The 23,958-nt window shown below is 40.8% G+C and overlaps 1 protein-coding gene across 1 annotated transcript in view; it reads left to right on the forward strand.

Moving 5' to 3' along the window:
• The first annotated feature begins 282 nt into the window (after positions 1-282).
• The window catches only part of LOC126336739 (hemolymph lipopolysaccharide-binding protein-like), a 41,218-nt gene continuing 17,542 nt past the window's right edge, over positions 283-23,958 (forward strand). The window contains exons 1-3 of the mRNA XM_050000735.1: positions 283-380; positions 15,647-15,810; positions 15,885-16,020. Coding sequence (XP_049856692.1) covers positions 15,655-15,810; positions 15,885-16,020 — 292 coding nt within the window. The 5' untranslated portion in view covers positions 283-380; positions 15,647-15,654. The remainder of the gene's footprint in view (positions 381-15,646; positions 15,811-15,884; positions 16,021-23,958) is intronic.

Raw genomic sequence — 23,958 nt, forward strand, 5'->3', positions numbered from 1 at the left:
TGTACGCCTACTTATAAATATGAATCCGCAGATGACAATACTATGTTCACCAGGCATGTACAAAACAGACAGCCCCTCGGGTTACAGCAGTAAATGTTAGGACTACGTATTTTTAGTGTGATTACTCTTCCAGGCTCTAAAAAAATTAAAGCAGTTGTGGACCAACAAAGAATCTCGTTTATCGTCCTTATCCGGGCCTGTGTTTGTGTATACAGCGCTGTTTCTGTACTTTCCGTAGACGCAGCTTCTCCTTGAAAGGAAGTGGGACTGACCCATGGTGAGGTCACTACGATTACTCCAACTCTTCCATCTCTTCTGTACTGAGAGGGCCAGTATTCGTTTCTGTTCTGAAGGAGACAGCGCCACCGACCTTCATCATCGTAAGTAAAATGAGAACGAAGTCTTTCGCGACGGCACTGTTGAATAAAATATTCTCGGACTTCTTGCCTCATCAAATCTTGGTAAAAGTCAGCCTCGCGTAATGGCAGTCTATTACATACTAAAACATTATGAAGCAATGAAACCGAGGGAATTGAGATGTTTGCTTCAATAGAATATAACAGTTTTCAGAATACATTCTAATTACAATATCGTCTTCTTCCATGTGACGTTCTGATCCTAATGTCTTTCATACTTTTACGCATCTTGATAACTTCATATATAAAAATTCCGCTTGCGTATGTTTGTGCTCGCAAAACTCGAAAGGTAGTTAGTCGATTAACCTAAAATTTTAACACAATGTTGTGTTTGAATGCGCGTGTGTTTTTGTACACTTGCTTTTTGTATTAGTAAGTATGTAATGTATAAAGGGGAAACTTTGTCACCAAAACTATAGAAAAATTCTTGACCGCTTTACTCCAGAATTTTACACGATACTCTAATGAACATATGAACGTAGGTTATACTTTTGTGCATATAATAAATACATATGTACTCAGTAGATAAAAGGTACTTTATTTGCGGATGAAACTACGCTTCGAACATGACTTGACGTGTTCTTCGTCTCAAAGCCACGTGATTTCTACAGTTACGGAATCGGAAAGGTACTCCAGTATTGGCAGAAGTTTTTAAATACTGAGGTAGAATATATTATTGATGTTTAGTATTTTATCCATCTTCAGCAACTGTAGTCGCATACATTGAAATAATGACCCCCAGTTGTATAAAAAAAATTATTTCCTTAACAGGCACTTAGAGCCCTTCTTGAGAAGATTACAACTCCCGCATGATTTACGAGTGTCAACAATAAGATGCAAGCAGCATATTTCCGAACCACTTGAAAGCAGCTGTATGCTGTATGCATCATACTGTTGACACTTGTAAATAATGAGGTTGCTATAACCTACTAGAGGAGGGCACTTAGTGCCTGTAACCGGTTAAGGAAACAAAATTTCTTTTATACAACTCATTGCCGATTATTTCGTCATACATTACTGATGGCTTAAGTCTCGATTATGTGTATTTGTTATGTTTGTTGTATAGAAAAACGCTACGAACTTATGCGAAAACACAATATTACAGCATAGAGCAATTAAAAAGACCTCAGTTTTGATGTGATGTTTATATCTATGAAAAATTAATTCATATTGCACAGCGTACGGAATATATTATATCTTCATTAACGCTTTCCACTACCGAGTATAGAAAAAATTCGTTTGACACAAAAAAAACTTTCAACATCATTCTAATGTATGCTGCACGGAAATGGCGAGAGCGTTGCACAGCCGAGTTACTTTGACCAACTATCAAGCTTACGCTTGCAGGACCCAATTACTATCACAGTAATGCACAGTGTTATAGGGTGATGCCACCTTTATCAAGTTACGGAATGTTACATGTAAGATTAATAACTCAGTAAGTTGAACGAGCCTGTGAGCATATACGCTCACCTTCGCTAATCCAACATAACAATTATCCAACAAACTCGAGTGCAGGAACACCGCAAACGATTTTTGTAAATTTGTCCTTTTGTCGATGTTCTCATAATAATTGTTTTGAGGATATCTTTTCTTTTGATAGCTGAATTTGTGAATTTTCACTTTAGTCTCAATGAAAGACTTCAGACGCGATCTCATATTTCTTTATGTTTTAATTACGATGTACAATAACGTAAATCCTGTGATCTACGAGATTTGCAGTGACGTAGTCCATTGGGGGAGTAAGATGTTGTAGCTGTAGTAGTGTTATTGATCTTGGTACAATTTGTACTTTGGTATTGTACACGAAATGTTATTAAAGTTACAAAACAAAAAGTAATTCACATGAACGTCATTAACGGTCTACTTTCACAAGATTGGCACACTTAGCTGTCCGTGACCTTATAGGGCAATTATCTCATTATTTGTCTGAAGTAATTTTGCAAATCGGGTAAAGCTAGAATCAGAATGTTCCGGTGGTATTAGAGCCTCCATAGACCCGAACACGAGACCCATCCACTTGAAACATAGCAAAATTCTTCGGTTTGTCCCGGGTGAACAACAGTGTCTCGCATATACATTACTGCAAAAAAGTCTTTTCGTAACGTAAGAAGCTAATGTTAGACTGTAAATTCATTTCTTATCAATAGTCACTGCACTCGACATATAGAATTTATTTCTCAACTCCAATCACTGCACACAACATACACACACTATATCGGCTGTCAACATGTCCATAATGATGATGTTGATTTCTCCTTTTGATGTTGATCTTTACAAAGCTTAGCTTCCCATTTGCTTGCCTGAAAAATTGAATCTGCATTCCTCCATAACGAAAGAGATATTTATCTCAGAAAGAGAGCTAGGCATTAGTACTATCAGAGCTACATGTAGGGATTTTCAATACATCTAGTACATAAGCAACATATTATATTAATAGTATACTACATTAATGACAATAGGCCTACCACATGCGATTTTTGAGAATGATTTCTGAAGCAGCAAAACAGGATAATGGTCTGTGTTTGACATCACACTCATATTATATTAATAGTATACTACATTAATGACAATAGGCCTACCACATGCGATTTTTGAGAATGATTTCTGAAGCAGCAAAACACGATAATGGTCTGTGTTTGACATCACACTCATATATTTAGCGTTTTGTGCTGTTAGACGGTAGTTTCTCTAATAAACCTGCATGCGGTACTAAATTTCCAGTTGTATGAAAGTGTATAAACAGCGATTAAACATAACCATGATCCTTATAATACTATGGTACTATATGTAGAGGAACCTACGAGAACACGGCCACTGCCACAACCGAATTTACCAGCAACTTCTGAAGAAACGGCGGTCAAAGTTTTCGACGTGATTTAGACGATCTTTACGACACAAGAACTTCAGCTGTATTGGTGGCGCAGTGGATACCGCCACGGTCTCTCAGTTTTGCGGCCTGCTTTCTCAACCGAATTATGTTTCTATTTGCCTTATTTTGTTTTCTTTTATTTTTTATTTATTTACCTATGTCTGGAGAATGATATTAAACGAATGTTTCCTATCAAGTTAGGGGATAAAAGGACGTCATATTAATCGTAAAATTACACTTACGTTTTGCGATAAATATCATACATACATTTATTATTTGTTTCCTGCGCGTATGGTATTTTCAGAGTTGTAATCTTTTTAAATTTTCATATTCTTATATTTCAGTCTTATATCAGGTCTTATATTAGCACCTGTAGCTCTACTTTATTCTTCTCTTTGTTCTTGAGGACTATTTGGTGCATTATCGTGGATGATACCGATCGCAGAAACACTCTACACACAGAAATTCGAACCTGTCGACCATCGTACGACGGCAGGTTTGACAGAATAATATTTTTTGGTAGGAATCTCACTTGGGAAGGACGATTGTACACATTTGACAATGATTTGGCAACCACCAATGCATACCAGATAACTTTATCGAAAACTGGCGCTTAAAATTAATTAAGAATTAATTAAGACTTACGATACACAATAGGAATTTCGCGGAAAAAAATTTCAAATACTTTTCTCATCCATTATTGTTACTTTCTTAAAATAGTATTAGTAGACGCCTAAGTGCAACGTTCTACACTCCTAGAAACAATTACTGCACTGATATTTGAAATTAAATGGTACGAACATTAATTACTATTACCTTATGAAAAAATATTCAACTACATAACACCAAATTTCAGTTTGTTTTACTGCTGTCCTGCTTGGGCCACATACCGTATGTCCTTACGCAACCGAAATTCATGTGAACAACATATTCTAGCATAATACTAGCAGCAAAGAAAAAGAAGGAAAATTAAGGTTTAACGTAACGTCGACGACGGTGTTATTTGATTTAAGAGAATGACGGTGAAGCAAATTCGGCCGTGTCTCTTCAATAAATCATTGGTTTTAGGTAAATCTGAATATCTGGACGTGATACTGAAGTCCGGGGTCTTACGAGTGCACCTCTCCACTCGACAACAATACCTCCAATTATTTTAAAAAAGTGTATCTATCGTATATTTTGTGCCAGAGTAGCAAATCTGCATGAGAAAGATGGGATGACATAAATATTTTGCAGATCTTGACAGCTGTGGTCAAGGGGTAGAGTGGCTGACTAGCAATAAAATGTCCTGCTTCCTCATCACTTCCTACATTCTGTATAGAAATCATGACCATGGGCAGCCCTGTGAAAGTGGGCGGAGGAGTAAACAGAGTTTAAGGGCCTTGCCTTGCCCATGGGGTGGGAAATGTCCCTAACAGGCGGGAGAATTAGCTATGCTCAGCGACATAAGAAGGCAGGAGGCTATGGAAACCATTGCATTAAAGAGACATTCTGTGAGGTGCCAAAACACATGGAGTAGCGAAGTGCACACACACAGATGGTGGTAATATCGAGTACACAAGGTAAATAAGGGCAGTGCATTGGCAGAGCTGTCATTTGAAAGCAGGTGATTCATGTGAAAATCCTTCCGATGTGGTTATGCCCTTACGTCGAGAATTAAGACTTTGAACGCGCAGTGGTATTTGGAGTTAGATGAATGGGACATTCCATTTCGCATATCGTTAAGGAATTCAGTATTCCAAGACCTACAGTGCCAAGAGTGTGCCAAGAATACCAAATTTCAGGCAGTAGCCCTCACCTCCGAATACTCACCGCATTCACTTAACGGGCGATAGCAGCGGCGTTTGCGTAGGTTTTTCACTGCTAACAGAGAAGCAAAAGTCCGTGAAATATCCGTAGGAACCAGTGTGGAACGTACAACAAACGCATCCATTAGGACAATGCTGCGAAATATGGCGTTAATGGGCTATGGCAGCAGGGATATCGCCCGGAGCGCTTCTCCAGGGCTCTACCCTAGACAACTGGACAGTCGTAGCCTGGTCAAATGAGTCCCTAGTTTAGTTGGTAAGAAAGGATGGTAGGGTTCGAATGTGGCACGGAGCCAACGAAGCCATTGACCAAAGTAGTCAACAACGCACTGTGTAAGGTGGTGGTGGCTCCATATTGGTGAGGGCTGTGTTTACGTGGAACTGACTGGGTCCTCAGTTCTAGCTCAACCTATCAATGACTGGAAAAGGTTAAGTCGGTGACATGGAGACCCTTTGCACTCATTCATGATGTTACCACACTAGGATGCGGTTTTTATGGACGACATCGCGCCATATCGACGGGCCACAGTAGTTCGCTGTTGGGCAATTTGAGCGAATGATTTGGCCACAGAGTTCGCCCAGAATGAAACATAATCGAGAGTCCACAACGTGCAGAAAAACCTGCACTGGCAACGGCTGAAGAGGCAGCGTGGCTTCGTATTTTTGCAGGGAACGTATTTAGTCGATGCCACGTCGTGTTTCCACACTACGGCGTGTATAAGGACGTCGGACGCGTTATTAGGAGGTATCCCGTGACTTTTGTCACCTCAGTGTAATGTGTGTTCACAGGATATGTGGATTTCGAGTGATTTTTGGTAGTGTAAAAGAGGAGAGCTTTTGGAAACAAACACTCTTTGTCAATCCGGTCAATTATCCATATTCTAACTTGCACAACGTAATCGTAGCGTTGTAGCTTGTGACTGAAAGACCATAAATATCAAAAACCTATTCTGTCGTAACGACTGCTTTCTAAATTAAGAGAAACAACCACTGTTTGAAGAACTGTGTACACAAATTCTTATGCGTTCATTTGAGGAGAAATAGCAACTTTGTAATAAAAATTTGATAGAGAAACCATGCAAATTTATCCAACATATTTAAATCTAATGGCTTAGAAACGGATACGAATTATTAATGTTTACATTGATCTTGTTTTTGAGCTTAACCTGTAGTCAGTCTTTTCTGCCCATTTTACCGCCCTTTCTTATAGACCGCTTCCTACGCCTTTGTGGTGTACGAACGGATAAAAACTAGCAAATTTCGAAATCATTCATGTGAAGTGATGGTTTAATTAGACTCATTAGATATTTCGAGCACAAAAAATGGTTCAAATGGCCCTGAGCACCATAGGACTTAACTTCTGAGGTCATTAGTCCCCTAGAACTTAGAACTACTTAAACCTAACCAACCTAAGGACACCACACACATCCATGCCCGAAGCAAGATTCGAACCTGCGACCGTAGCGGTCGCTTGGTTCCAGACTGTAGCGCCTAGAACCGCTCTGCCACACCGGCCGGCTTTAGGGCACAGAATTGCGCTTAAAATACTGTGAGGTTATAAGCGGTGAACACTAGTTCGAAAGAAGAAGCTTCAAACTCTCTTCTAGAAATTCAGATTGGTGTTTCCGTTATTTCCTTATACAGACAAGTGTTAATACCAGCATTGTTCCTTTGGAAAGGTGCAGACAAATTGCTGCTGCCTTAGACGCATGGTTTACTTGAGTTCCGCTTCAGTGAACCTAGCATCACTCGATCCTGATACCCCAATCTTCTTACCCATAGTAATCATAGTAATGTCGACGCATTTTCCCTAACGCGTAAGCAAAGGGGTGAGGGCGGGAGTGGGGGACGCTACGCTTTGCCCACGAGCAAAAAAACCTAAAGAACCCAAATTTCATGAAATGTGTTTCTATAACTAGGATACAGAACCTGAAAATGTCATTTAGTACAGTGATAACAACAACACCCAGTTTTTTCCCAGTGTTTCACAGAGTGGTGGGACACATTTCGACCAGCACAAAAAATTTAAAAAAAGTATTAATTTCGTTAATTGTCGTTGATTTTCATTTACAGCATACTTTTTAATGCTGTGTACGGTGTGTGCGCCCCGTTATGTGCTTCTAGGTCTTGTAGAGAGGAGTGAATATATAATACTTTGAATATGAGTCCATTTCCGGAAACGTACCGTTTCCGTTTTGCAGAGGTTTCCGTTGAGATGTGTCATGCGTCCACGTCTGCTGACGGAAAGAGAAAAGTCTCAGAGTTGCTTGTGGTGGTAAGCAATAGTGTAGACAGGTTTACACGTACTACGTCAGACGATCATCTGTTGTCAACGAAAGGCGTGTACAGTATTTAATTTACGAGACTCCTGTAGAGGCAGAGGAAGATCTGTTAGAACGAGTTCTGGCCAATGCACTAGAAACTGATGACACGAGGTTCCTGTTCAATATATTATTTACTCACTCCCCTTCATAATTACCTAGAACTTTGTAACGGAAATTTCCCAACATCCTGCAGACGTTTAAAAAGGCTCCGGAAGTTTGATTATGACATATATTGTGAAACGTCACATTCACTACTGATACTTAAATTTTTGGGTTACGTTTTACTGAAAAATTTGAAACATTTAGCGAATCGATACAAGAAATCATTAACAATAATTAATATTTCGGTTTGCTGTCGATTCTGATGAAAACAACCCTACCACTCAACTATTCATAGTAACACACTCTCTGCCCCTCTTTCCTATTCATAAAGAATCCTACTCTCGTTATACCATTTCCTGCTACTGCTGATATTACCCTGCAGTCATCTTATCAGAAATACTTGTCTTCTTTCCATTTCACTTCAGTGACCCCTACTTCATCTAGACTGAGCCTTTGCATTTCCCTTCTCAAATTTTCTGGCTTTCCTACCACGTTCAAGATTCTGACATTCCACGCCCAGACTCGTAGTTTCTTATCCTTTCGTTGGTTATTCAATTTTTTTCTGAAGGTCATCTCCCTGTTGCCAGTCCTCTATGGGGGACTACTCCGCAATCTTTTGCCAATGGAGATATCCTCACGACAGTTTTTTTAATTACAGGCCACATGTCCTGTGGATACAAGTTCTGTGTCTTTAATGCCGTGGTTTTCATTGCCTTCTGCATCCTCATATCGTTGATAATTGTTGATTCTTCCTCCTTTAGCGGCAGTATCTACCGTCCTTTCACAAATATACTTCCTCCGCTTGCGACTCTTGAACAGAGTATTCGCTATTACTAACTGAAACTTATTGCAGAACGCAATTAGTCTTCCTCCTCTCTCATTCCTAGTACCAAATCCGTATTCTCCAGTAATCCTTCCTCCTACTTCTTCCCCAACAACCGCATTCCAATTCCCCATGACTATTAGATATTAATCTGCAGTTACGTTCTGAATTACCCATTCAGTATCGTCGTATACATTCTCTAACTCATCTTCGGCTTGCACTGTCAGCATGGGTTTGGTTGGGTTGTTTGGGGGAAGAGACAAAACAGCGAGGTCATCGGTCTCATCGGATTAGGTAAGAATGGGGAAGAAACTCTGCAGTACCCTTTCAAAGGATCCACCCCGGAATTTGCATGGAACGATTTAGGGAAATCACGTAAAATCCAAATCAGGATAGCCGGACGCGGGATTGAACCGTTGTCCTCTCGAATGCGAGCTGTCAGCATGTATACCTGAAATATCGTTTTTGATATTGGTTAGATGTCTATTCTGATTAGAACAACCCTATCACTGAACTCTCACTCCCTGCCCCATATTCCTACTCATAACGAATCCTACTCCTGTTATACAGTTTTCTGGTGCGGTTGATACTGCCCTACACTAATCTGACCATAAATCCTCATCTTCTTTACATTTAAGTTCACCATTTCTTGACTGAGTCTTTTTATTTCCCTTTACAGTTTTTCTAGCTTCCAATGTAATGGTACTTGAATTACGTAACCATTACGGCAGCCCACCTGAACCTCTCGATACCAGCATTATTCTACTGTGTTTCTCTAAAGTAGTTAACATATTTATGAGACAACATTCAGATTTGATTTCATTAATGTAGAGATACTTTGATACATCGATATGTTTATGTTGCAATGACATTATTCTTATGTGTATTCTTTCTTTTGTCACTATGATCTATGACGTACTTGTAAGTCTGATTTTTGGGTGCGTAAGCGATTATTAGTTAGTTAGTTAGAGAGTCAATCGTCATGTTGGAAAGACGCATAACGTAGTCAGCTTATAAATGTGAACTTTTAACAGTGAAGAAGATGTTTTCAAGTATGTTTTGTATTGTGAAGTGATGTTTTGTGTGTTACGCGATATTGCAACAAAAGCAATAGAAAGGAAGTGTAACTTAAATTCGGAGTGTTGATTATTTTTTACATCACCATTGTGATAACTTTCAAAGGTTTAATCTTCAAGAATGGTTTGTGAAACACATCTATAAAACTTTTGAATGACGCATGAAAAAACCTAGGCCTCTTTGCATCCGAACTTGAAATCATCACCACCTAGATTGAGCCATGATTTTACAACGAGACCAGCATGGGGAAACACGAAAAGATGAGTGCCTAGTTATTCATTATTACATGAAATGACTTTACTAACTGTGCTCTAATGACACCTGCCACATAATCATTTTGTTGTTGCCCGAAAATGCAGTATTTAGTAGCGTGAGCAACACCACAATCATTATTAAATTTTGACCTTTGTTGTAGTAGGGTTGATAGACCAACCACGTTAAAACTTTTGACATTTCCCGCTTCGAATTGTTGGACGTTATCCTTCGTCAGACTATTCAATCTTTTGATCATGGTCACCTCCCACTGTACAATCCTGTCCCAGAGATCCGAATGGGTGCTAGTCTGGAATCTTTTGCTAAGGGAGAGATCATTGTGACAATTTTTTAAATCATAGGCCACATGTCCTGTGGGTACATATTATGTGCCTTTAGTGCTGTAGTTTCCATTGCCTTCTGCATTCTCATGTTATGGATCATTCCTGTTCTTCTGACTTTGGAGGGCAGTTTCCCACCCCAAGAACAAGAGAGCTCCTTGAATCTCTGTCAGCTCCTCTGCCCTCTTCGACATGGCCGATGGCAGATAAGGGTGTCTTCTGCCGCCACTGCTGGTGATGTTTATTCAAAATCTAAGGGGTGGCGGGGTTCAAAGCCAATATGTGAGAATGACCTTACTATTGAAGTTCAGATTTATACAGTCAAGCGACGTTGCCTCTTCCACAAACAAAAAAAGGTCATTGAAATTATATCAACAAAGACGTGTTATCGAGCGTCGAACGATACTCTCCTATAACGTAAAAGTTCTACAATCACTTATAACATTTGGTTCCATACTGTTATATAAACTATTCTGACCTAATTGTAGGCTTTATAATTCGCATCTTAATTAGGTTGTCCTGTGGGTAGTGTTCTTAGTCACTCACGTGACTGTATGTCTTGACGCATAGGTGTGAATACAAGATATAATGTCTGAAGTTATAAATAATTAAAAGAAAGTAGAAAAACGCCGATTCCTTGCATGAAATGCTTATGTTTACTGATTTCAATACATTACCAAACTGTATGCCCAACGGTGAATATGATGCTTAAAAGTATTCTTTTCTTTCTGGTTTGTACGAAACACAGATTACATAACTTTATTGTGCCCCTTTAATCTACTTCCGGTACAGTCGTTTACTTACTCCAAACGGATACTACAAGAGACCACTAGAAAACACTGCCCTGTATGGTTGCCAGTCTATGTGCAAATTACTACCGTGATAATACAAATATCACGAAACACGTTATTGGATATGACATATCTTTAAGGCTCGTCATCTCAAATTTATCATAATAAACAAAAATTAAAAAGCAGGTTACCTTCTGAAAATTTTGTTCTGGGCCATGAGCCCGATATCATATTCAGAAAACTTCGCCTCAATTATCTGACCATGAAAGATGCAGATGGCCACTATGTGATTTTATTTTAGTGATTACAAAACCATATTGAAGATACGTATTGGCTTGCCTTGGCAGCTCTTTTAGGCGGTGCGGACGCTCAAGCAAAAGAGGCTGTATTTCACCTCCTGGAAGTCAGTATTCTCATCCAGAGTGAAGTATCCTCTATTACGAGAAAATCATGGGGCAGCTGTGTGTGTGTGTGTGTGTGTGTGTGTGTGTGTGTGTGTGTGTGTGTGTGTAGTTGGCTAGTCTGTTGGAATGAGCATGGCTTTGTGTGCTTTTTAATATGCACGAACAGACGTTGTTCGTCTCTGGGAACGACATGTAAATTTCACAGCTTTTCCAAATCCACATTAAATTTGTTGTTCCTTTGCAACCGACGAGAGAAAGGTGGGTGTAGGGTGGAAAGTCGCGGCAAGTTTAAAGGCTATCAGCAGTAACCGTTCTTACAACGACGAATTTTTATTTCTTAATAAACCAATGTTATGTATTTGTACTTGAGAATTCTAAGAGAGATCTGTTCTTTCGCGGGTTTGACCGCTTCGGGGCGATACGGTTTCATATTTCGTGCTAACTCTTCGAGGTCTCCACGATACGCAGGTGTCTAGGTTCGAATCCTGTTCCGGCACAAAAATTTCCATCATGTCATTTTATAGCTATAACTAACGATACAAACTATTCTTATTTCTAAAATTTCTTCGTGCATTGTCAACAATCTCGATTGGTTCCGAATTTGACTCCGAGTCAGAGACGGAATTTTTGTCACGTCATCTCCAATTCGTACATGCAACGATGATGCACGCTGAAAGGAAGCGTTATTTGATCTCTATTGGTGACTATAAAACAATGTCGACAGACGCAGGATTCAAATCCGGGTAAGCCGAAACTTCTATCTTCTCGTCGTTTCAGTTTCATTTACCTCTGTTATATTAGTTGAAGGATGTCGGTATCTATCATTTGATTCTGCTTATTTATTATTATTGATATAATTATTATTTAACAATCACATTATGTATTGGATTTCAATCACCGTCTAACAAATACCTTATGTCACGTCATTACGATTTTGAACACGTGTGTACTTTGTTAATTGCGGCTGAAATCATATTTAAGATATTTCATTGTTAGTCAACGGGAACTATAGTTTCTGGATAGAACATACGGGTTTCGGTCAAGTACAAAAATTTTCGCAGCGTAATATCAGTTGAGATTTCCTTTTTAACTTTTGATTTTTACAAAACTTTGTGTTTATGAGGGTTAAAAGCTTTATCGCCTCTAATGATGAGTTTTCTGATACTAGCGTTATTATTCTATTAATTTGCATCTGCACTTGTCAAACGAGTGTACCGAAAAGAGATAAGGGACCCACAAGACAGTTGCTATAGTATGTCGTATACAAATCAGGCGGAAAGCAATTCACTCCGTTCGGATACTTCTGAACATCATAGTACTTAAAAAACACAAAAAATCGATTTACTATAAAATATCAAAAAACTGAAGACTTTATTCATTGTATTATCACGTCACACCCATGAATATATCCCTATGAATAACAAGTCTTCAATAACGGGGTTGGATAAAAATATGGGAACACCTCGGGACGTACATACATGAACATAAATGCAGGCGATAGCCATGTCTGGAGGTTGCGCTGTTGTGTTTTTGTATTTGACCGCGAACGGCACCTGCGCAGTGGCCTCAATACGATGCAAGTGTCAGTCGTGATGGGACCAGTGATCTGTGTAGTGTTATGTTACAGGTGAAACAATTCGAACGTGAGCAAATTGTTGGTGCTCGCATGGCAGGTGGTTCCGTAACCAAGAGATCCGAAGGGTTTGTGGTTTGAAGAGGTATTGAATCGAAGATTTATACCACATCATATCATAAATCACAACACCGACCAACTGTGACAAAAAATTAAGGACGACAACTGGAAAAGCCACTGCACAATAGTTTGTCGCACTCACGGTCCCTGTCAGCACTGAAACAAAATGAAGAGGGTTCCAGAAACAGGGCATTGCAAGGCGAGCTGGAATTTCAAAACCATACATCAGTGATCCAGATTTTCATAACAGGAAACAGTAGTGCCGAAACCATTAAACTTAGAAATATCATTTGGACTGATGTTCTAGCTTCACTCTCTCAGCTTCCCTCCCAATGTGCTAAGAGCGAATCATTGCTGGGATTCGGTAATCATGGCTTCATTGCTGCTCGGCAAGGTCACATTACTGCCAAAGATCATATGTCCATTTTGGATAATTAGGTCCATCGTATTGTAGAGTGTTTGTTTCCCAGTGATGATGATGTGCACGAAGACGACAGGCCTCGTGTCCGCAAAGCTCCCATCGTTCAGGACTGGTCTTGTGAGCACGAGGGAGAATTGTGGCATCTCTCCTGGCCGTGAAAGTCGCCAGACCTCATCGTTATTGAGTTTTTGTGCTCTACTCTGGAGAGAAGGGTGTGTGACCGCTATGCACCTCCTCCTTCGTTACCTCCACCTTCCACTATTTTGTGGCAAGTATGGAATAAGATTCCCTTGAAAACCATAGAGGATCTGTGTTAACGCATTTCAAAATGACTGGAAACTGTTTCGAACGTCAACGTTTTTCCTACTCCCTGTAAGGCACGGCTAAGCGCTGTATTTGTGGTGTTTCTCACACCCTGTATGTATAATAACGCATTTGTAGGCTTTCCCAGATTCTTAAAAGCACCATTAATATCTCCATTACTTGAAGAAGTGCATATCAGAAAGTGACGTGAAACCTGTACATTACCTCTTTCGTAACAATATATCAATATTATGTACATCCATATAATTTTGCATAAAACACAATTTTGCTTGGCATGTGCTGGTGCAAACTATCACACACTTTAATATCAAGTGTGCAGATGCATTTCAGAAGAGACGCAATTGTTCCAAAAAATTTAATTTCAAAAACAGTAGACCGACCAGATGTTGCTATTAGTTATGTTACGTTAAAAGAGTCAGCTAAAAAATAAGCGGAGGACATTGACTTTGGAATAAATAACTTCGTTAAAGACACTTCGAGTTCACGAAACAGGAACTGACGTTGTTGAAATACCCGAAACTGAGGTGTGGTGTCACTACAGAAAATCATAACAATGATAAAGAAGTTACTAGTCCGTAAGAAGCGGCTGGCAACACTACTGGGACTCTATTCTCTCTATCTGAGCTGACCGTATTATCGCAGCATAAAAGAACCGTACCACTTGTCCACTGGTGTCACCGTAACGAGCATTTCTGTGTTTGGTGTCTGTGGGTGCTCAACGGCGAGCATTTCAGCGCCCACCGTAATGAGAATGGTTGTTAAGCTTATTGCCTCTATCCAATTTAGACAAAGACGTCGATATACAAAGAAAGTTTGCTGCCGCCTATCTCGTTGTTTATAGTTCCTGCAGCTTTCAAACGATAGCGTAATCAAACATAATACTTCGCTTAGCACTAACTAATAGGACATACGAAACGTTTTACAACTGCATACAATAGTATCGTAGCCTTCCACGGGTAGTGTGGTTTTCAGCAAAATAATTTTAGGCACCAGGCCACGTTATTATGAAGCACTAAATCAGCTTAAAAGCAGAGGTTTAGGACCGTCTTGCTGTGGTGCTTTGCAGGGTGATTAATTGGCGAATACTGGTGAATGTCTTCCCGTATATACAGTCTGTTTCGGTTATCTGGTGGCTACCAAAGTCACACCTGTGGGATGTCACTTGACACTTGCTATGTGTACTATTAGGGGTTGGAGCAACCGGGGGGGGGGGGGGGGGGGGGAATGGGAGGAATCACTGAACGCCAGGGTATTATCTGTTTTACTCTCGTGGCTTATTGGAAGGCAACTCTGGCATGAAACTGGTAGGAAACAACGTACTGGCAGGTTGCCTGTGCCGCTACTAAGTGATTGGTAGGCAGCTTTCGTGGTGACTGGTAGACAATAACAAATCGGCAGCTTGTATAATGTGCAGTGTTTCCCTGTGTGGAAGCGTTAACGCCACCATTTATGCTTTTATATGCGGGACAAGTGGTGCTGCATGCAGGTGAACGCATGCGGTCCTCCGGGATGGAATCGCTGGCAGCCAGGCCGTAGGTAACATGAAGCCATCCTTAATGGTTACGCTTTTGGGGTATCAGAATATTTGAGAAACCTCCCTTATCTTTCGCTGCTGCATCCATGGCTGCAGATCAAGGGCTTGAGGTTGGTAGAACGGTGGTCTGGTGGTGTTCAGCTACAGCTGCACTACGCCGGGTAAAAGGAGGTCCGACACGATATTACGAAGGGTTATGAATTTTGTTACTCCACTGTATATATTACCAAGACTGGTAATAACACTTACCACGAACAACACTTAATGTGTTCTGGTGGCAATTCAAAATATCACGTAGAATTACGACCCTTTACACGCCCGATGATGGAGAGTATGTGTACAAAGTTACATTAACATCCATCCATGAAATCTGGATATTTACGTGCTTTGTCGGGCTTTGTGCATTCGAATCGACTTCTGTACCTTGCCTAGTGTTCCTAATCGTGCTATGTCTGGTTTTTCAGAGGACAGTATGGTCTGGGAATGCACTTGGCAGCTTCTGCTGACACTCTTCATTGTGGCATCGCCTCGAGAGCTCCTCGCAGAAGACTGTGTGTCGTCCTCTGCAAGCAGTGTTAGCCTCTCTGCGAGCAGCTTCCGCAACCTTACGGGTCACTGGATAACCAAGGTGGGTGTACACTCGCCGGCTGCTAACACTAGCCTCACAATAGCGAAACTCATCAGTTGTCTGGTCTGTTACAGGTGGCTCTCATCCGCAAAAGTAGACGAGACGTCAGTGATCTGATGGCTGAGGAAAGGCCGTTGCATTACGACATCGACATTACCCGTCAAAGTTGTGGTGACGACGAAACCCTGACGACGTTCTTCAGTGTTGTAGGTCAGTACGTAACATCACGAAAGGAGCTTCCGACTTCCAGCAAATTGTTATTTTAGTTAAGTATAGTTTCGCCTCTGAGTACCAAAGAAGGAAGAAAACCGTGGTCCTATCAGAATGAAAGAAATCTCTTCTCTGTTTCCTCCTGTTGCTTCTATCTTCGCGAATTAGGCTCTGTAGCGAAGAATGTCTGTTGGGGAGAAATGTCTGTGCTACTCATTGGTGTTGTTGGTTTTCCCCTCCTTCCATGGTCATCAGAGCGTTGTTCGCACTTTTTGCTTGTGTGTATTTGAACTCGCATTCAGGAGGAGGACGATTCAAACCTCCTTCCATCCATCCAGTTATACGTTTTCCGCCCTTTCTCTCAATCGTCTGAGGAAAATTCCGGGGTTAGTTTCGTAAGAAAGGCATGGCCGCTTTCCTTCATTCTATCACAGAATCAGAATTTCTACGCCATCTCTCATGACGATTATTTCTTCCTTCTAAAAGCTACATATAAGAAACAAAAAAAAATCGAAAGACTAAAAGTAATCAGTGTAGGGATATCAAATTTCTGCATTACATTTTTCTAAGTAACATATTCAAGTGATTAACATTGCAAGATCACAGATTAATGGAAACCCGAGAAGAGCTACTGCAAATGTGAAATGCTGGTACATTAATAAACGACACAGACACCCGAATGTTGAATACAGACATGCGAACGTGCCTGCATCGTGTTTTACAGGTGCCGAATGTCAGTTTGTGGGATGAACTTCAACGTGTGTTACAGTAGCTAGACTAATACAGGAACGTATAATGCTGTTGTTGATGACGGTAGAGTTGTCAGCTGGTGACGTTTCATATGTGGTAAATTGGAAAACTATCTAGTAATCGAGTAGGCCAAGGCAAGATGTCGACACTCTGTAGACCATGTTTGGGTGCAACAGAGTTATACGGACGAGCGTTGTCCTGTAGCAAAACTGCCCCTGGAATGCCGTTCATGAAGGGCAGCACAGAACGTCGAATCACCAAACTGACGTCAGGATGCATGGAAGAACCACGAGACTGCTCCTACTGTCATACGAAATCGTACCCCAGACCATAAATCCACATATAGGGCCATGTGTCTCGAACGCAGACGGGATGGTTGCAGACCGTCAACTGGTCTCCTTCATACAGTCGTCACTGCCTTCGAGACAGAACCAGCTTTCATCAGAAAACACTAAAGGCCTCCAATCTGCCTCCATTGAGTTCTGACTTTACGCTACTGAAGTCACTGGGGTCAGTGGAACGCATAATACTGGTCTCTCACTCGAGCTCTCCATGAAGTAATCGGTTTGAAACAGTTCGTAGTGCCACAGTGGTGCCAACTGCTGTTCACATTACTGCTATAGATGCATGCAGTACGATGCACCAGAGGCATACACTGGACACGACGTTCTTCCCTCTCAGTAGTGCCACGTGGCCGTCTGTAGCGCAGTCTTCCTGCGATCATACATTCTCGTGAACACCGCTGCCACCGATCAGGTACAGTGGCTACATTATTCTGCAGTATCGCAGAAGGGACATCGATCTTCTCGTAGCATTATTACACGCCCTCTTTCAAACTCAACGAGGTGCTGACAATGACGTCTTTGCCGTCTCCAAGGGAGTAGTGGCTAACATCAATTCACCATGTCGTCTCATAGGTAACTAAAACCCGCGAGGTGTAAGAACATGCTTACCAACTTCCGTTTATGTCCCGCAACTCCTTTCTGGTGTCGCCATTTACTTCGTGTATGTAGTTCAATGACGGATTTCAGTCCTCTTATTATCATTAGGTATCACAAGACATTTCTGGGTGTGATGCGTGTTCGCACGTCTCGCCATATGAGGGAATGTAATGCACACAGGAGCGCTGTCGAAAATGATTTCTCTGTTGGTTCCTGTGTTATTGTGTGGGAGGGATAGTGTCGCATGGTTCCTCTGAACTCCATATCTCCTTTCACCAGCAAACGTTAATGTGACACTATATTTCACCCCTATGTGCGATTTCCAGGTTTGTATTCAGCCCTGACTTCGTGTTTATGAATGAAAATGGGTGATTGCGTATAACGGCACAGGTGAATTAGCTCCTAGTACGAAATAGTATTCGGCGGATAGACTGATCCGATCCTCCCCCGAGTTAAATGTCATGGGGCACGTGTAAAATGCGACGGGTGATGTAATGCTACAGCAAAGACATTTGCACCAACGAACATCCCGCAATTGTCAAACCGTTGCTCATGGAGAAGTGGAACGCCATACCGCAAGAACTCCCTAGTAGCCTTGTTCCTAGCATGGGAATACGATGCAGAGGTTGCGTTGTTGTCCATGGTCACCACACAAACTATTATGTACTATGTCCCAGATTTTGTGATATCTTGGGACTCATTATAAATCGCGGTGACTTAAGTGTTATTATTGTATAACGGACATTTCATTTCTGTTCATCTCATTCTGTAATTAATTCAGTTATTTTTCTATCTACATATAGTCCGACTTTCACCGAACATTGTTTATTGACAGTAACACATCACGCAAGTTACTTTCGTTTCTATCTTCTACACTCCATTCCAACTTTTCCCTTACCTACCGCAGCTCCAATTACATCTCCTAGATGCCTCACATTGATAACCACAATAGCACTTCATGCAGAGTGGAATGTTATTCATCAAATTAATACATAAAGAAATGTGAGATATAAAAAGAAGTCTTAAATGTTTCTGATTATTACGCATTTTCCGAAGCATATCAATGTTGGAAGTCAATGGTCCAATATTCTTTAAATATTCTTATACTTTTTTGAAAATATGCGTCGTCCTAGGCTGCTACGGGTAGTTGAGAAACTACCGATTATGTTGCTCGTTTCTTTTTAGTCAATATTCAATTAGGATAATTCATAAAGAAGGTAAATATACTTCCAATATTGCTGCCATGAAAGATCAGAGTGAAAATATCTGTAAGTGGCACAAAAATTATATTCATTTGAATGAAATATCAGGCGATATGTAATGCTGCACATATAGTGAAAGTATGTTACTCAAGTGTCATATTTATCAGCGACAAGCAGACTTTTAGTTAAATCACAGTGTTCTGTTTATTTTGTTTGGATTAATGACCAGTAAAACTGCGTCTTTGTATACTTCTGTTATTTAAATTTTATCGCCACATGATATTTATCTTAAGTTGATGAAGATTTGTGAGTTATCTTCTACTTCATTGTCAACAGTTACGGACACAGAATTAAAACGTGCTTCAGTTCTGTGTAAGCAAGGTGATTGGGGCCCAAAACTTTCGATGATAGAGATGAGTTTCTAAAAAAAGTTTCATAGTGCCAAAAAAATAAAATGAATCCCATTGGATTTGTCGGAAGTGTTTGTACTTATTAGTTATCTTGTAAACTATAAAATCGTAACTGAAGGAGAGTGAATTTTCTGCACCAGTTGAATGGAAAAATTTCGACGGGAGCAGCACCGTATCGCCAGATGGGACACGTTATCAAGCTGGTACTTTCTGTAGAAGGTGTCAGAAAATTACCATACTTGGTGAAGAACAATTCGCGTACTCGAACCTCCTCACATACTAGCAATAAAAAATGTCTGTCACAAAATTTCGTCCTCCGCATATTTGCGGCAGTAAATGGACGTTAAAGATTGGCAGTCAGGCAATACTGTAACCGCATGTACGGTAACTACCTGTGTCATAAAAGAGCACTAGTGCTGTGCAGTTGTTGCAGTGGACTGCGTTTTGGGTTAGCATGCTGCAGGTTGAGGGTTCGAGTCTCCATCGAGGCATATTTGCTTTTATTTGCTAAATATAGTCTGCATGGTACGCTATCTTGCGTCTTAAACGTCATCCAGCTATTACAGTGGGTATTCTACAAAGTGCTTGTTCTTACGTGAAACGAATCAGGAATGGATGTACAAACGTTTTCATTGGCCAGCTTTTAAATAAGCTTTTTGCATGTCATGGAGCCGGCCCGCTGTGGCCGAGCGGTTCTAGGCGCTTCAGTCCAGAACCGCACTGCTGATATGATCGCAGGTTTGAATCCTGCCTTGGACATGGATGTAAGTGATTCCCTTAGGTTAGTCAAGTTTAAGTAGTTCTACGTCTAGAGGACTGATGACCTCAGATGTTAAGTTCCTTAGTGCTTAGAGCCATTTGAACCACATCATGGAGGCGAATTGATTCGCACCACTGCCTCTACTATATACCAAACCTGTCTTCTGCATACGCCTACACTCCCTCAATGGTCCTGTCGATTACTACCAACTATTATTCTTGCCACATTCCGATCCATTACATTTCGTTCGGGCCTTACGTCATCAGTAGGGACAGTAAAATGCTGCACAAATAATTTACAAACTCAGTTACCATGTGTATATATTGTCACCACTAATCATGCTTTTCAACATGGAATCTGGAAAATGCATGCTGTTTAGTAGGTATTTGCATGCGTTACTGTTATTATTAATGGCGGCCGGTGTGACCGAGCGGTTCTAGGCGCTCAGTCCGGAACCGCGCGACTGCTACGGTCGCAGGTTCGAATCCTGCCTCGGGCATGGATTTGTGTGATGTCCTCAGGTTAGTTAGGTTTAAGTAGTTCTAAGTTCTAGGGGATTGATGACTACAGATGTTAAGTCCCATAGTGCTCAGAGCCGTTTGAACCATTTTTTTGTTATTATTAATATTATCATCGATGGAAATGCGGAAACATCACGTCTGTTACAGGTAGGGAAACACTGTATTCCGAAAATAAACATTGCAGAATCCTCAGGGTGGGGATAAATCACGCAGAACAAAAGCTGTAAAAGAGGTGGAAAAGCCCGCTACGAATTTTTTGTTTGTTCTGTCCTAAGACAGGTCATTTGTTTCAACTGTCTCTTTTTGACTCGTCTGACCACCTATCTTTATGTCCACCGTTACAAAAGCCTTTGCTTTGTAAATGCCAGATAGGCGTGGCTCAAGAAGCGGTGTATACTGCATTATCACGTGGGAGAATGAAATTGACAAAAACAAGTACGCCTTGCCCAGATTCGAACCGCTAATCTCCCGCATGCCAAGCGAAGCCAAACCGCTGTCCACTGCACCAACTGCACAGCACTGCTCCGTCCTTCTGGCAGAGGTGGTTGCTGTATATGAGACTACAGTATGGCCTGATTGCCAATCTTTAACGTTCATTCACTGTCGGAAATACGCGGAGAACGAAATTTTGTGAGAGATATTTGTGTGTTGCTACTATGTGAGGAATCACCTTGCGAAGGCCGGGTACACGTATTTATTTTCACTCTTTATAGTCTAGACACGATGAAAACATTTTCATTGTGTTTCGGTCGTTTCCAGCGAGATCAGTGAGAAGAGATGTATCCTTAGAGACAGCAAATACATAGAGATACTTATTCTGCGACATCAGATGTTCAATTCCTTTCCACTTATCTATCTAATGATGAATAATTTCAGGAACGATTATAATCCTTTCTTACCCTACGTTTTGGATTGTAATAAAAAAATTTACGTCTAGCTTTGGGTAAGTTAACAGATAAACATTCAGAGTTTTATCAGATATCACTATGTTTTGCATTTTTCTCACATGATGACATGGTTGAAGACCGTGGCTGTTATTTGAAGACAAATGTTGATGGTGTTGGGACATCAACCAGCCACAAATTTACTTTCAGTTCCTTTATTCAAAAGGTACCGTTACCGGTTTCAAATCGCTGTGATTCATCTTCAGACGGTTTAGACGCTTTCCTTATAACGTGTGGTGTGTTTTTTACAGATTAATTGTACTAAAATATAAGTAATACATAATTATAAGCACGCCACACACAGGTGGTTGCGTTACAGATTTTCGTTGCATGTGACTTTCGTGAGATGTCGGTTTGGAGTGTTTGTTTTCATAAAATTCGTCCAACAGACGTGAATACATCCCACTGCATTCTTATTGTTGCACACAAAAATTTTTCTCACTGAACACTTTAGACTCTTCACAGAGAAGATTTCTACCACGCACCACATGATTAGATACATATAAAGAGCTTACAAACACATGAGTATCAAGGATGCTATGATATATCGTAACATTTAAAGATGTCGTACGTTTGGAAAGGATCATATTTTCACTTACGCAACTGAAATGCATTTTACACTAGTATATAGACATTAATTTTTTGAGTTCATACTGTTACATTAATTATAAAAGGGCAGATCGTGAAACACGACGCGGGGGTGGTGTGGGTGCCTATGTTCGCTCTGATCTGACACCTACTGTACTATGCAAATCGGATGCAAAGGGCAAAGGAGAAGCAGAGTTCTTGTTTTTCGAAATAAATACATCAAATCTGAAACTGCTAATTGGAGTAATCTATAAACCTCAAAACGTCGGTGCCATGTCCTCCTTTCAGTTCACCCTGTCCTCACTCGTGACACGGTATGAACACATAATCATTATGGGCGACACAAACATCGACTTACAGTTAAAATCTCCCTCTGCCGAAAAAGTAAGGCGACTGTTCCACTCCAATGATATGAGTTTAACACCGCTGGAACCAACTCATCACACGCCACACAGCCACACACTCATAGATGTAATAGCAACAAAGCGACCAGATAAAATAATCCGCGCCAATCAGGCATCTGCTCCGGGACTTTCTGCTCATGACGTGATATTCTTAAATTACTCAATGCATACTACCAAAGGAAAATCTCACCTGGTAACCTACAGAAACTTAAAAAATATTAACCATGACGCTCTTCAAAAGAATTGCTCAGATATCCCTTGGCATGATATAAGCAATGAACCGACTTTAGACGGAAAAATTTGGCAATTATGCCACAAAATTACTGCACTGTATGATAAACATGCTCCTCAACGCTCTGTCAAGATAAAGAGAGCTCCCTCTCCGTGGCTCACCACTGCATTACGCCAGTTAATGAATAAACGTGATGCTGCACATAGGGCCTTCAAGAGTAACCCAACTCCCGAGGCGTACGAAGCTTATAGGAAACTCCGAAACAGAACGAAGCAAAGCGTGAGGAATGCCAAAATCAGACATGTCCGCTCTGTCGTATGCGGCATATCAAAACCTCCTGCACTGTGGAAAAAGCTGCGCAGTTTCAGTATAGGGAAGCGAAGATCTGACGCTGTTTATCAAGCGTCTGCAGAAGAATTAAACGATTTCTTCTCAACAGCTGTAAACTGCCACGCAGCGACAAATTACCAGCCCCAAGATATCAATCTCTCGAGAGACAAGTTTCTCCTAAAACATGTCACTACCGGCACAGTACACAAGGCAATTATGAGAATCTCTTCCGAGGCAGTAGGAAATGATGGAGTGAGCATTGGCATAATTAAGAACGTCGTAGACACTATTATTCCAGTTATCACAGACATCTTCAACCTGTCTCTTGTCAGTAGTACATAGCCTAAAGAGTGCAAGCAAAGTTTAATTCAGCCTATACCCAAGACTGACAACCCTAAGTCGCCAGGTGACTACAGGCCGATCAGCATACTACCTGCAATATCTAAAGCCCTAGAATACATCGTCCATGAACAGCTGACGGATTACCTCAAAACTCATAACATGCATGACGAATATCAGTCAGGCTTTCGAAAGCACCATAGTACAGCAACTGCATTAATCAAAGTAACTGATGACAGTAAGCATCCTATGGACAGACGTGAAGCTACTATCCTAACACTGCTTGACTTTAGCAAGGCTTTTGACACAGTTGACTTCGATATATTACTAATTAAAATGAAACAGCTGAATTTCTCAAACAGCACAATACACTGGTTCGACAGCTACCTCAAAAACAGAAGTCAACAAGTCATTTGTGGGTCGGAAAAGTCATCATGGAAAAGCGTGCGCTCTGGAGTTCCCCAAGGCTCCGTCCTTGGTCCACTACTCTTCTCACTGTACATTAATGATATTTCCT

The sequence above is a fragment of the Schistocerca gregaria genome, chromosome 2 (genome assembly GCF_023897955.1).
Source record: "Schistocerca gregaria isolate iqSchGreg1 chromosome 2, iqSchGreg1.2, whole genome shotgun sequence".
Classification (NCBI taxonomy): Eukaryota; Metazoa; Arthropoda; class Insecta; order Orthoptera; family Acrididae; genus Schistocerca; species Schistocerca gregaria.